Source organism: Salvelinus alpinus, chromosome 5, assembly GCF_045679555.1.
Source record: "Salvelinus alpinus chromosome 5, SLU_Salpinus.1, whole genome shotgun sequence".
NCBI classification, from domain to species: domain Eukaryota; kingdom Metazoa; phylum Chordata; class Actinopteri; order Salmoniformes; family Salmonidae; genus Salvelinus; species Salvelinus alpinus.
Genome location: NC_092090.1, coordinates 36,135,635 through 36,149,793, shown reverse-complemented (window position 1 = coordinate 36,149,793; position 14,159 = coordinate 36,135,635). Strand labels below are relative to the sequence as shown.

At 42.0% G+C, this 14,159-nt stretch overlaps 1 protein-coding gene across 2 annotated transcripts in view; it reads right to left on the bottom strand.

Moving 5' to 3' along the window:
- Positions 1-12,385, bottom strand: part of LOC139576128 (polypeptide N-acetylgalactosaminyltransferase 18-like) — an 85,285-nt gene extending 72,900 nt beyond the window's left edge. Inside the window, exon 1 of one of the 2 annotated variants that reach the window (XM_071401833.1) lies at positions 11,709-12,385. In XM_071401833.1, coding sequence (XP_071257934.1) covers positions 11,709-11,946 — 238 coding nt within the window. In that variant the 5' untranslated portion in view covers positions 11,947-12,385. The remainder of the gene's footprint in view (positions 1-11,708) is intronic. The other variant, XM_071401834.1, reaches the window with a different exon arrangement.
- Positions 12,386-14,159: the final 1,774 nt, after the last annotated feature.

The window sequence follows — 14,159 nt, the reverse complement described above, 5'->3', positions numbered from 1 at the left end:
CTGACCAACTGGCAGGTGTCTTCACTGACATTTTCAACATGTCCCTGATTGAGTCTGTAATACCAACATGTTTCAAGCAGACCACCATAGTCCCTGTGCCCAAGAACACAAAGGCAACCTGCCTAAATGACTACAGACCCGTAGCACTCACGTCCGTAGCTATGAAGTGCTTTGAAAGGCTGGTAATGGCTCACATCAACACCATTATCCCAGAAACCCTAGACCCACTCCAATTTGCATACCGCCCAAACAGATCCACAGATGATGCAATCTCTATTGCACTCCACACTGCCCTTTCCCATGTGGACAAAAGGAACACCTATGTGAGAATCCCATTCATTGAATGCTGAGCTGTAGTCAACACCATAGTACCCTCAAAGCTCATCACTAAGCTAAGGATCCTGGGACTAAACACCTCCCTCTGCAACTGGATCCTGGACTTCCTGACGGGCCACCCCCAGGTGGTGAGGGTAGGTAGCAACACATCTGCCACACTGAACCTCAACACTGGAGCCCCTCAGGGGTGCGTGCTCAGTCCCCTCCTGTACTCCCTGTTCACCCACGACTGCATGGGCAGGCACGACTCCAACACCATCATTAAGTTTGCAGACGACACAACAGTGGTATGCTGATCACCGACAACGACGAGACAGCCTATAGGGAGTAGGTCAGAGACCTGGCCGGGTGGTGCCAGAATAACAACCTATCCCTCAACGTAACGAAAACTAAGGAGATGATTGTGGACTACAGGAAAAGGAGGACCGAGCACACCCTCATTCTCATCGACGGGGCTATAGTGGAGCAGGTTGAGAGCTTCAAGTTCCTTGGTGTCCACATCACCAACAAACTAGAATGGTCCAAACACACCAAGCCAGACATGAAGAGGGCACAACAAAGCCTATTCCCCCTAGGAAACTAAAAAGATTTGTCATGGGTCCTCAGATCCTCAAAAGTTTCTACAGCTGCAACATTGAGAGCATCCTGACTGGTTGCATCACTGCCTGGTACGGCAATTGCTCGGCCTCCGACCGCAAGGCACTACAGAGGGTAGTGCGTACGGCCCAGTACATCACTGGGGCTAAGCTGCCTGCCATCCAGGACCTCTACACCAGGCGGTGTCAGAGGAAGGCCCTAAAAATTGTCAGACCCCAGCCACCCCAGTCATAGACTGTTCTCTCTACTACCGCATGGCAAGCAGTACCAGAGTGCAATGTCTAGGACAAAAAGGCTTCTCAACAGTTTTTACCCCCAAGCCATAAGACTCCTGAACAGGTAATGAAATGGCTAACCAGACTATTTGCATTGTGTGCCCCACCCCAACCCCTCTTTTACACTGCTGCTACTCTCTGTTTATCATTTGCTGCTACTCTCTGTCTGTTTGATTGAGTGTGTGGACAAGTGTCTTTTATACAGGTAACGAGTTCAAACAGGTGCAGTTAATACAGGTAATGAGTGGAGAACAGGAGGGCTTCTTAAAAGAAAAACTAACAGGTCTGGGAGAGCCAGATTTCTTACTGGTTGGTAGGTGATCAAATACTTATGTCATGCAATAAAATGCAAATGAATTACTTAATCACATTGTATGATTTTTCTCTGGATTTTTGTTTTAGATTCCGTCTCTCACAGTTGAAGTGTACCTATGATAAAAATTACAGACCTCTACATGCTTTGTAAGTAGGAAAACCTGCAAAATCGGCAGTGTATCAAATACTTGTTCTCCCCACTGTGTGTGTGTGTATATATATATATATATATATATATATATATATATATATATATATATATATATATATAATATGTATGTATGTATGTATGTATGTATGTATGTATGTATGTATGTATGTATGTATGTATGTATGTATGTGTATATATATATATATATATATATATATATATATATATATATATATATATATATATATATATATATATATATATATATATATATATATATATATATATATATATATACACACACACACATACATACATACATATTATATATTGGTTCCTGACAACTGAAAAGTTGCATATCTATTCGGGCTATTCGATGCTAATGCAGAACGCCACAGGATGTTTTTGTGCTGGTCAAGGGCAGTCAAATCTGGGGTGAACCAAGGACTAAATCTATTCCTAGTTCTACATTTTTTGAATGGGGCATGCTTATTTAAGATGGTGAGGAAAGCACTTTTAAAAGAGCAACCAGGCATCCTCTACTGATGGGATGAGGTCAATATCCTTCCAGGATACCCGGGGCCAGGTCGATTAGAGGAAGTGTTTTAGGGAGTGATTGACAGTGATGAGGGGTGGTCGTTTGACCGCGGACCCATTACGCACGCAGGCAATGAGGCAGTGATCGCTGAGATCCTGGTTGAAAACAGCAGAGGTGTATTTAGAGGGCAAGTTGGTCAGGATGATATCTAAGAGGGTGCCCATAGTTACGGATTTAGGGTTGTACCTGGTAGGTTCCTTGATAATTTGTGTGAGATTGAGGGCATCTAGCTTAGATTGTAGGATTGCCGAGGTGTTAAGCATGTCCCAGTTTATGTCACCTAACAGTACGAACTCTGAAGATAGACGGGGGGCAATCAATTCACATATGGTGTCCAGGGCACAGCTGGGGGCTTAAAGGGGCCTATAACAAGCGGCAACGGTGAGAGACTTGTTTCTGGAAAGGTGGATTTTTAAAAGTAGTAGCTCAAATTGTTTGGCCACAGACCTGGATAGTATGACAGAACTCTGCAGGCTCTCTCTGCAGTAGATTGCAACTCAGAACTGCCAAAGGGGGCTATCTTGTCGGAAAATGTTATAGTTAGGGATGGAAATTTCAGGATTTTTGGTGGCCTTCCTAAGCCAGGATTCAGACACGGCTAGGACATCCGGGTTGGCGGAGTGGTCTGAAGCAGTGAATAAAACAAACTTAGGGAGGAGGCTTCTAATGTTAACATACATGAAACCAAGGCTTTTACGGTTACAGAAGCCAACAAATGAGAGCGCCTGGGGAATGGGAGTGGTGCTGGGGACTGCAGGGTTAACCTCTACATCACCAGAGGAACAGAGGAGGAGTAGGATAAGGGTACGGCTAAAGGCTATAAGAACTGGTCGTCTAGTGCGTTCGGAACAGAGAGTAAAAGGAGCAGATTTCTGGGCACGGAAGAATAGATTCAAGGCATAATGTACAGACACGGGTATGGTAGGATGTGAGTACAGTGGAGATAAACCTAGGCATTGAGTGATGATGAGAGAGGTTGTGTCTCTAGGAGGCACCATATAAGCCAGGTGAGGTCACCGCATGTGTGGGGGGTGGAACAGAAGGACTAGCTAAGGCATATTGAGCAGGGCTGGAGGCTCTACAGTGAAATAAGACAATCACTAACCAAAACAGCAATAGACAAGGCATGTTGACATTAGGGAGAGGCATGTGTTTCCGAGTGATCATAGGGTCCAGTGAGTAGCTAGGCGAGCTGGAGACACGGCGATTCAGACAGCTAGCGGGCCGGGGATAGCAGATGGGCCTCCGGGGACGTCACAACGGAAGAGCCTGTTGAAAGCACCTCGGACAGTTACGTCGGCAGACCAGTCGTGATGGATTGGCGGGGCTTCGTGTCAGCAGTAAAGGGTCCAGGCCAATTGGCAAAAGAGGTATTGTAGCCCAAGAATTGGCTGATGGCCCTAGCTCGAGGCTAGCTCCAGGCTAACTGGTGCTTGCTTCGGGACAGAGACGTCAGCCAGGAGTAGCCACTCGGATAGCAGCTAGCTAGCTGCGATGATCCGGTGTAAAGGTTCAGAGCTTGCAGTAGGAATCCGGAGCTGTGATAGAGAAAAAGCAGTCCGATATGCTCTGGGTTGATATCACGCTGTGCAGACTGGCAGGAATTGACCGGACTGAGGCTGGCTGATGTCCGAGTTAACGGTGATGACCGCTAGCAGTGGCTAACTGACTACTAGCTAGTTAGCTTCTGATGTGGGTTCCGGTTCTAAAGTATAAAAACATAGCAGATCCGTACCACATTGGGTGAGGCGGGTTGCAGGAGTGTATGTTCAGTCCGTAGATGGAAATTGAGATTAAAAATATTTACGAAATATGAAGAAATGATATATACACACGGGACAAGACAAAACAGACGTCCGACTGCTACGCCATTTTGGAACAATGGGCTGTTGAGAATATTATCAAGTGCTTGTCAAATTGTGAATGAGTGATTGACGAAGTTTGTGCAGCCTGCACAACAAACAAATCAGAGCTCATGCCTAAATCTAAACATATAGCCCAACGTTTATGTCACAACTAAAGTTACATAAATAACTCGATATTAATCATATATCAGGACCTGTTTCTTTGTTAACACAGAATAGTGTGCACTTCTTTGGAAACCATTTGGAGAATGTTTTTTTTAATTCAGCTATGTTCAATTGTATTCTTCATACTATAAAATAATAAATAATTATGTGGAATCTAAGCAACTCGTCTGCTAAATTAACTAGTGTAGCCCACAGCCATATGGCATAGCCATATCAGGGCCTGATATAAGGACAACTCAGTATGCTATAATGTTCTTCTGAAATAAACATTTTCTTCATATCATGTTTCTTTAGACCAGGCTAAAATAAATCATGAATTTATTGTGATGGTGTAGGCTATATTACATGGATTTAGACTTTTTAAAATGTAGATGTTCCTAAGGTCTGCATCAGTGGCTTGGACGCTATGCGTGGAAGCCAGGAGATGCTAAACGTGTTTATGTTAATTAACAGTCAATTGCCGTGAGACCGGCAGTTATTTGCTTGACAATCACCGGCTGACAAAATGTCATGACCCCCACAGCCCTACTTGGAATATGTTCAATATAATGATAGTAATGTGCCTTCCTGTGTAGTCTATAACTGGTAGTAATAATGTGCACTATAAGAAAACACAACAGCATGAATGAGGCATGTCTTTAATGCGCACAGGGCAGATTGTGATTATATGGATTGGTGAGAACTATTATGAATAACAGGACGTGTTGCAGCCCAGTGGACAAAAGTGGCCAGATGCTAATTGCTATAGCGATTTTAATAAACATCTGAAAATAAACCTGTGTGGTGTGGGTGTTGCCTTCAGGTGTTTTGTGAGGAATACTGAAAAACAATTAGATAACAGGAGAATTTAGCAGCACTAAGTAATTAAGTTCCAGGGTAAAAATTATCAAATGAGACATGGTGATAATTGAGGCTGATTTTCAACATCCTGTGGGTATGAGATGCCTCAGTAGCACTCTCTTGCAATACATCAGCACAAATGCCAGTCTGCAATGGAGCGCTAATTTCTGTCAGGTTCAGGGAATGTTCAACTCTGGCTGATTGGGCCTATACTCTAGCTCCTCACAGGTTCTTCATTCCCTCTAATTAACTAGCAATTAGGTCCCATTGCCGCTAATTAGAATCCCCTGCTCAAGATATGGGAGCAAAAAAGTGGCTTCTCTGTAATTAGCTACTTCATACACTCAATAGTTAGTATAAGTTAGAAAGCCTCTTCACTCAGTACACTCAGTAATAAGAACACTGATGCAGGAGGGAGTTGTTTCACTCACTGACTGTTCAACAACAACATAGCAACAACCTCAATAGTCTCACAGCTACGCATGTGCCAATGAATAACTATCATAGAATAACACACAATGACGGTTAGTTAGGTCCATTCGGTTCACTTCTGTGTCAGTGATGGATTATTAATGTTTTATGAGCCCTGGGAGCCAGTGAGCAGGGGACATGATGAGACATACGCGTTTTGATTAACATCCCAATTAGGGTTAACAGCGATGAATCCCCGGGCAGGTCACTGGTGATGCAGCCTCCTGTTGAGTCTCCTTCTTTCCTGTCATCATCTCTCTTCCTTCAGTCTCTGGGTTATCAATCCACGGTTTACACCAACCTTCAGCAGGATACAGATGTAGGATCTTAATTTGAGCCAGGTTGCTACAGTGGTTAATATATCCTGCAGCAACAGGAAATGTGAATTATGTGGATTATAATTAAGACATTTTTGTCGAGGTTGATACATTTTTCATAAGGGTAAATCGGGTCTGAAATGTCTATGTGAAAATCTCAAACTTCAGAAGCCCTTTTAAACCTCAAATACACTACATTTGAAAGTTCCCCTGCAACAGGGTGATCAAATTAAGATCCTACATCTGTAGTCTGCTGATTCACCAGGGAGAGGCGCAGAGGCATAGAGAAATTAGGCATGCAATAAAGAACAACTCTTCTTTTCCTCTTTGCCAATAGACTCCAGCAATACCCTACCTTAAATGTCTTAACCTGCAGACACTACCTACGGAATAATACATCTTCATTACAGATATAGTATCTTAATTTGATCACTGTGTTGCAGGAGAACCTTCCTGAAATGCAGGAAATGTAAAACTTGTAGTGTATTTAAGGTTTAAAAAGGCTTCTGAAGTTTGTAATTTCCCTTTGAAAAATGCATCAACCCCTACAAAAATGTCCATTCATGATAATCCACATTTCCTGTTGCTGCGGGATTATTTTCCTGCTTTAGCGAAATGGCTCAAAGATCCTACATATGTAAATATCTCCAGACCTGTTTTTGAATGCAGCCAGACTGTGCTGTGCTCTGCATGACCTCGATTTGCACCACTGTGCCAACTCTTCCTTCATGCTTGTCAGGGAGTTTCTATATGAATTCCTAAATAAGAAAATGTGTTTGTGCATTTCTCCTGTGTAGTACATCCTGGTATGTTTCCTGCTCTATGAGAAAACAGTCCTACTCATAAATTAATACATCAAAGACTAATAGGGTATTAGAAAACTAGAAAGACTGTAGAACTCCAGAAATAATACATCATTTTTTGCTCAAACCAAAATGTTACTTTCTTACTCAGAGGCATGAATTATGAAGTATATAGGATGGCAGATGAATATGGGTAGACAATCTAGCATGTAAAAACAAAGCACTCCAATTTGTCTAAGTTACTGTCACCTTCACTCAGCTTCCTCGTTTCGCCACATGGAGATGAGCCTTCCCTAAAAAGCCTGTCTGGTGGAACACAAGCTGTCTTTGTGGCCATGTGTGCACTTAGCAAATAGACCGGGCAGATATGAGGGACTGAGACAAATTGCTTTGCATGATGGTGGGGTATAGAGGAGAGGAAGAGTCTGCATGGGACCATTTTAATCACGGTACAGCCAGAGAGGACTGTCAAACGCTTTTGTTTCAGTGAGACACTTCTAAACGCTGTCCTGAATTATCTGTACGTTGCTTTCTAGATATTATAGCAGATACGGAGTAAACCGTAAAAATATCCTCCTCCTTACACTTCTCCAGCAATGAGACATGAATCTACCTCAGAATCAGAGTAGTCACTAACAACAATTACACGAAGATACTCATTTATAGGAACAGTAGCCTTGAAGAAGTGCCATAGATATTTTCCTGTTTAGAGTAAATTGTCAGGGGACACGCTGAACTGAAATACTTGCAAGGGAGGTTACAATTTCTAAATTATTCAGATTTTCTTCATGATGCTTTTGCCCTCTGCATTCATGGTAATTAATTGTTTTCATTAGCAATCGTCCTCCAGTGCATTTGTTTCTCTGTAATTCAATAATCGTTCCATTACTGGTAAAGGAAATCAACATTCTGGAGACTCCCTTTCCCCTCCCTATCCACACCGTCACACTTCAGCACACTTTCACTGACACCACATTCACTTGGGATTGGTAGATCTTTGTCATTCCAGTAAGTTTACAATCCCAAAACCACTACATACATTGAGGCTGTGCTCTGTAAAGAACAGACACCCTGTAGAGAAATGACAACATTTCTACTTGGTTACCCTGACACCCACATTCTACCAATCCACAACCCGCTAAGGTAATTAACTGTGGGAGTTGCTAAGAGGAATTCTGAGAGAAAAAAAGGAAGTATGGGAGAATGAGATACTGTATCTCCACTTTCCTTTGAGGGAAAAGGGTTACAGCATATCTGCATTCTGTTCTGAAATGAGGATATTCATTGGTCTCCGAAGAGTAGTCTACATAAAGACTGTCAGTGAAAGGAAGCAGGGTACTTAACTAAATATCTAATGAAAACTTTCTCAGACAGACTTCCCCAGTCTGTCAATCAAATGTTAGTCTTTCATGCATAAAGTAACGATTACAAATACAAAAGTAACCTGGCATCGCCAATGATTTGATTCATATTTTGGGTAGCTTCCCAACCGTCAGCAGATCAGCTGAACACGACCCGTTCAGCACTATTGTTAGATCAAGAGAACCACTTGTTTGCGATCCATATTTAACCTATATTCAGCAAGTTAAGCATTATGTATTATTATGACACTTGGTCAACGCCTGCAGCCTCTTGCAGTCGTTATGTCATTCAATATTTAATTGAAAGGATGTAGGGGCAAACTGACTTGGCATGGCAGAATATGTGGAGGGGTATTTTTGTGGAAGCAACAAGGCAGATAAGTGCTCTATAGCCAAAACCATGCAAAAAGATAATACCATCGGATATACATTTCTTGTTCCATTATACAGCAGCATACCACCCTGCATACCACTGCTGGCTTGCTTCTGAAGCTAAGCAGGGTTGGTCCTGGTCAGTCCCTGGATGGGAGACCAGGTGCTGCTGGAAGTGGTGTTGGAGGGCCAGTAGGAGGCACTCTTTCCTCTGGTCTAAACAAAGATCCCAATGCCCCAGGGCAGTGATTGGGGACACTGCTCTGTGTAGGGTGCCGTCTTTCGGATGGGACGTTAAACGGGTGTCCTGACTCTCTGAGGTCATTAAAGATCCCATGGCACTTATCGTAAGAGTAGGGGTGTTAACCCCGGTGTCCTGGCTAAATTCCCAATCTGGCCCTTAACCATCACGGTCACCTAATAATCCCCAGTTTACAATTGGCTCATTCATCCCCCTCCTCTCCCCTGTAACTATTCCCCAGGTCGTTGCTGCAAATGAGAACGTGTTCTCAGTCAACTTACCTGGTAAAATAACGGTGAAATAAATAAATAAATAAAAATACAACATTTATTACTGGCCCTCCAGCAAGGAGCAAAACACACCCTCTCTCACTCCTCTTCTCAAGAGTAAACACTCATTATGATTTAGATTTGACGGGTTTATTTGATTGAGGCATCATCATCTCCCTCTGAATCAGCACCATATAATTAGTTATCCCCAGGGGTAATATACAGCCCCTGAGGTTAAATCAACCAGAGGACCACTGCCTTCTCACAAAAACAATCACCATGAAATAGACCCATACTCTGTCTTTTCTTTCCTCATGTTCAGAGGGGAGATCTATAGTAAAGTCTCTGAGGCACAGCTGTACTTTATGGAAGAAAACGCCTTTGGAGTTCTGTCATGTCTAAATTCATATTCACTTTTTGATGACTCAAGAAGACCTCTCAAGTGAATTCGCAGTTACCTGTGTTGAGGAGCACTCAGAGCGGCTCAAAATGTGAGCGCTGGTATGCAGGAGGAAAGACACTTCACACTTACAATACAAACACCATCATTCTGAGTGATTGATGCCTGAATGATGCCCAGTGTTATACGGTACAAGACACATTTCTATGTCTCTGTACAAGAACACTCCATCCATATTTGGTTGTCACATACTAAATGGTTTAGAACGATAGTCACTTGTTCAGGGTAAACAAGTGTCATGGCAGCGCATTTATTAATAGAGGACTATGTAAGTTGTTGTCCGTTTAGTACAGCAGCACCCTCACACACATGCATTAACAGAATGAAGGCTTTTGGGAGCATGAGGAAAGCCATAGAGTGCAGTAACAGCACTTATGGTGGGCGTGTGTAGACTTGTCAGCTACGCAAACTAGAAATGTTTTCATTCTTGGCACTTACATTGGCAAGATAAACAGAACTCTAGATGTGTTCTGAGTAGTAGTCTTCCTAGTTTACTATTCTACAAAATGAATCCAAATATTTTATGCCTGCTCAAGCCGTGTCTTCAATCCTCTCTCAAACCTGAGGCCCACCTTTAATAGGCTGATTGATGATACATTCCAAATCAACATGCATGTACAGCCGAGTTAGAGTGCATGTTTTATCAGTCCACACTCCTTCCATACAGTATAGTGCTATAGACAGAGGGCATTCTGTCCTTCCAGCCGTGTTCTGTGCCACATTGAATTGAGCTTTACAATCTGACCTAATGCCACATTTCCTCTTTTGAGTAACACAAATAGTCCAAACATTTCCTGAGGAAATAAGACAGAAATAAGACAGAAATGTTTGGCAGACACTCTTACACAGAAAACGTACAGAGCGCTGTTCAACAGGCTGCTCTCTGTCAGTTCCAAACAGTGAAATGTAGTCTTGGCACCACAACGAATGTTTACTCAACTGACCAGCCAGGCTTGACTATGTACGGTGCCTCACAGCTCAGTGAAGTCCACCTCTGCCCGTGACCTAGGGATGGGTGCCTCCCTGTCTGCCTGTAACTCATACTCTACCTGTCCTCTCTTCAAATCAGGGCCTGGGTAACATTATTCTTGTGTTGACAATAGTAAAGCTCAAATCATGACACAGAAAGGGAGGGAGATAATTACAGTATGAGTATGGAGTAACTGTATGCTGTAGCGAGGGGCAAAGCCTGAAGGAATTTGAGAAGGGAATTCCAGACATTCCCAAGAACACAAGAGTAATCCAAAGTCAAAAGGATATTCAATATGGTCTACAACAAAATGTATTTTCTTTAAATATCAGATTCCCATTAGATTAACTGAATTAATGGCACCATTCTGTAGCATTTGAGCTTGTGAGATAAAAATATAAAGTACAGTATAATGAAATAATGGCTGTGGAAATTCACTTGTTGCAAGTTCAACAGTATCTCCAACGCTATGTCTGGGGAAGACAGACCAACCTCTGTTTGGGTACAGTCTATACTGTGTGTGCCGTATTACATTGACATAACATCCTTCAAAATGTAGTCCCAGTACATTTGACATTGAGTTTTAAAGCTCAAAATAGATGACATTGTAGCAGATATGTACAGTACGCTGGGCTAGTTTCACATTCACAGTCTACACTACAGTTTTCATAAGACAGTCTGAGAGAAGACTGTTTTCTACTATTGGCCTAACAGACAAACAAACTTCAAGAGTGTCACAATAGGCAGTCATAATAAACCCGATGAGCAGACGCAAATAGACAAGTATGCCAAAATGTATAAGGAGACAGACTTGGGTTTTGAAAAAGGTTTTAAGCTTAAGCATGTGAGAGACAGCAAACTGAACAATAAGGTTGAGTATAACTGCAGCTATACATTTATTATATGTATATTTCACATGGTGGGAGAAGCTACATGTCACCAACACTGTTCGAATTATAATACATAGACTACTAGGAATTTTGCCCCCAGAGTATGAATGGCCTTTGCAATGATCTCATTGTCCTTTTTCCTTTCTGTCACATGGTCCAGACAGGCAGACCATTCGAAGTAAGGAGATGACAAATGGTGGTCACATTATTCATAAAGGACAATGTTATGGTCATCTTATGTTATAAATCAACAATGTCATGATTTGCTGCGTTTGGAGATATAGGCTCGTTCACATAGGTCGATATCATTAATAAATCACAAACCATGCATTCAATGCAATTAAACATATGCAACTCAGAATCTATAAAATGGTAAGTAAAGGATACTTGCTCAGTGTAGTGGTTACTTTACCTTGTATGTGCTGGTTGACCACATTCTCAAGTCGATCAAGTCTTTCTATGATCCGTAGGGTGTCCCCCTTCTTATCGCCTTCTAACTTTTTCTCTGGGACAGGCATAGGGACTTTGATGTATACATTCGCGATATAATTAGTGACCCATCCAACATAGAGGAGACACACGATGTTGGTCATGCCACTCAAGATCACGCATGTAGACACCAAAGTTTTGGTTCTCCTGGTGCAAGCCATCCCGACATCCCTCCATACAGCCAACGAAATTCAGTACACCAGAGGACAAGTGCGACTGTCGCCCACCAAAATCCTAGAATGTGCTATGCACGTCACTTGAGAGCAACCTGGATAAATTACTACAACTCCACAACGTTGCAATTCGTTCTGCAAACGCGGGCAACGGAGCCAATAACCGCACTGTGTCTTCACACGCAGAAGGCTATGATTTAATCCAAATAGGTAGGTCAAAGATTTAAAAAAAATATCTCAGTTGGAAAGTAAAGTTGATTGTCTTGGTGACGAACGTTCCCTATTTCGCTTCATTTGCAAGTCCACACCAGTCGCGATTTCACCGACCGACAGAAGGCGTGTGGAACATACGTTCAACCGCTGTCCAATGAGATACGATAGTGAAATTGTGTAATATCCTACTGTGCATTCACTTCCACAATTATCCATTTAGATTAGAATGTGGGAGGGTTTTATTGTGAACGTTTTCAATTGTGCTAATAATTAATAGATAGTAATTGCTCGTTTACAATGTCGCAGCAATTATTAACTGTAATTGTTTCAATATTTTCCTATTTTGACATAAAGGTAGGCTACTGTACAGTCCAAGAAGTCATACCATGATTCAAGTTTGACTTAACTGTTTTCCAATCAAGGAAAAGATTAAACCTAGGCTACAATTTATATAGCGAAATGTGACGTTTACATTCTTGTCAAATACTTATTTATTGTCACATGCATTCTTGTCATCTACAACCTGGCACATACTAAGCGTAGGCCTAGTAAACGTATCCTAGAGATGACAGCATATTAAATATTGCCACCTTTACTGACTGGCTTGGAGAAAGCACTCCTCATTTTGAAAGTGGAATCAGTTGGTATGTCATGATCTTGTGATAAAAGTATCCCCATATTGCTTATGGTAATTGTTGACACCTAATGGTTTCTGTATCCAAATAAATGATTGACCTATTTTTTTATAGTGTCTCTCCCTGCAAATTGAACATTCAACTTTGTTTCCAATGGATGAAGCACTGAGCATGAGAGATCACTTGCAATACTTAATTAAGCCACAAGACAGAGACACTGGGACCTAAATGACAAGGTGTATTATAATTGTTTGTACACACTACTTCATCAGTTCGACAGGAGAGGTTCATGTTAGAAAATGAACACGTTTATCTCATAACAGTGTCCTGCTTGTTGCTCGTAGATTAAGTCTATTCTCTCTCCAAAGGGAGGAACACTGGACAACCCAATTACTACATTTCCATTGATCATCACAGTTCCGCTATGTGAGGACACAGTGGAGTAGACAAACAGACAACAGACAGCCAAACAAAACAATAAGGTGCTGAAACACATTCCCATTTTCATCCTCATCGTCATCATTATTATTATAATCAAAGTCGCTTAGAATACACATTTTCCTTGCATGCACAGCAACATACTTCATTGCACAATGGCACAGAAATCAATATTTGCTGTGTGCATTTAGGTGTCCCTGAGTGAGAAGCCTACTTGAAACAGGCTACAACTGTTTGGGTGGGGACCATGGTGAAAGCATTTGGCCCAGTCCTTCCATCAGTGGTCTTAGAACTGACCCCATCATGCACAGTGGCTCCTTCTGGAGGGAACCCAGTGTGATCCCTCTCCCCCTGTATTCCTCTGGAACATGAAAGCATGAGAGAAATGTCACCCCTCAGGCCTAAAAACGATTTCACCCCTGCAAGCCTGAAAACGGTAATAAGCACTGAAACATCTCAGCAGCCGCTCAATGGGGGGCATCATGGAAGATGGATATGCAATATTATATTGTAAGGTTGAGAAGGCTATTGATCTCTGATGCCAGCGTGAGTTCAGTGGAACATTGAGACTTTGACTTTATGCCTCGTAGGGATGCAAATGTGCTGGTGCAAGCCATTATTTCCTCCCCTCTAACGAGTGATTCAGTGCTTGAACAATATGGTGTCATTATTTTGTAAAGTAATGGATTTACAGTAAAGCAAAGATAAACATATTCAGCACCACAACGATTCATTGACGCATGGTTTTGCATTGTCTTTTTCTATCGACACTGCATTCTGAAAGTATTCAGACCCCTTGACTTTTTCCACATTTTGTTACGTTACAGTCTTATTCTAAAATGGATTCAATAAAAATAAATCTACACACAGTACCCCATAATGTTAAAGCGAAACAGGTTTTTAGAAATGTTTGCT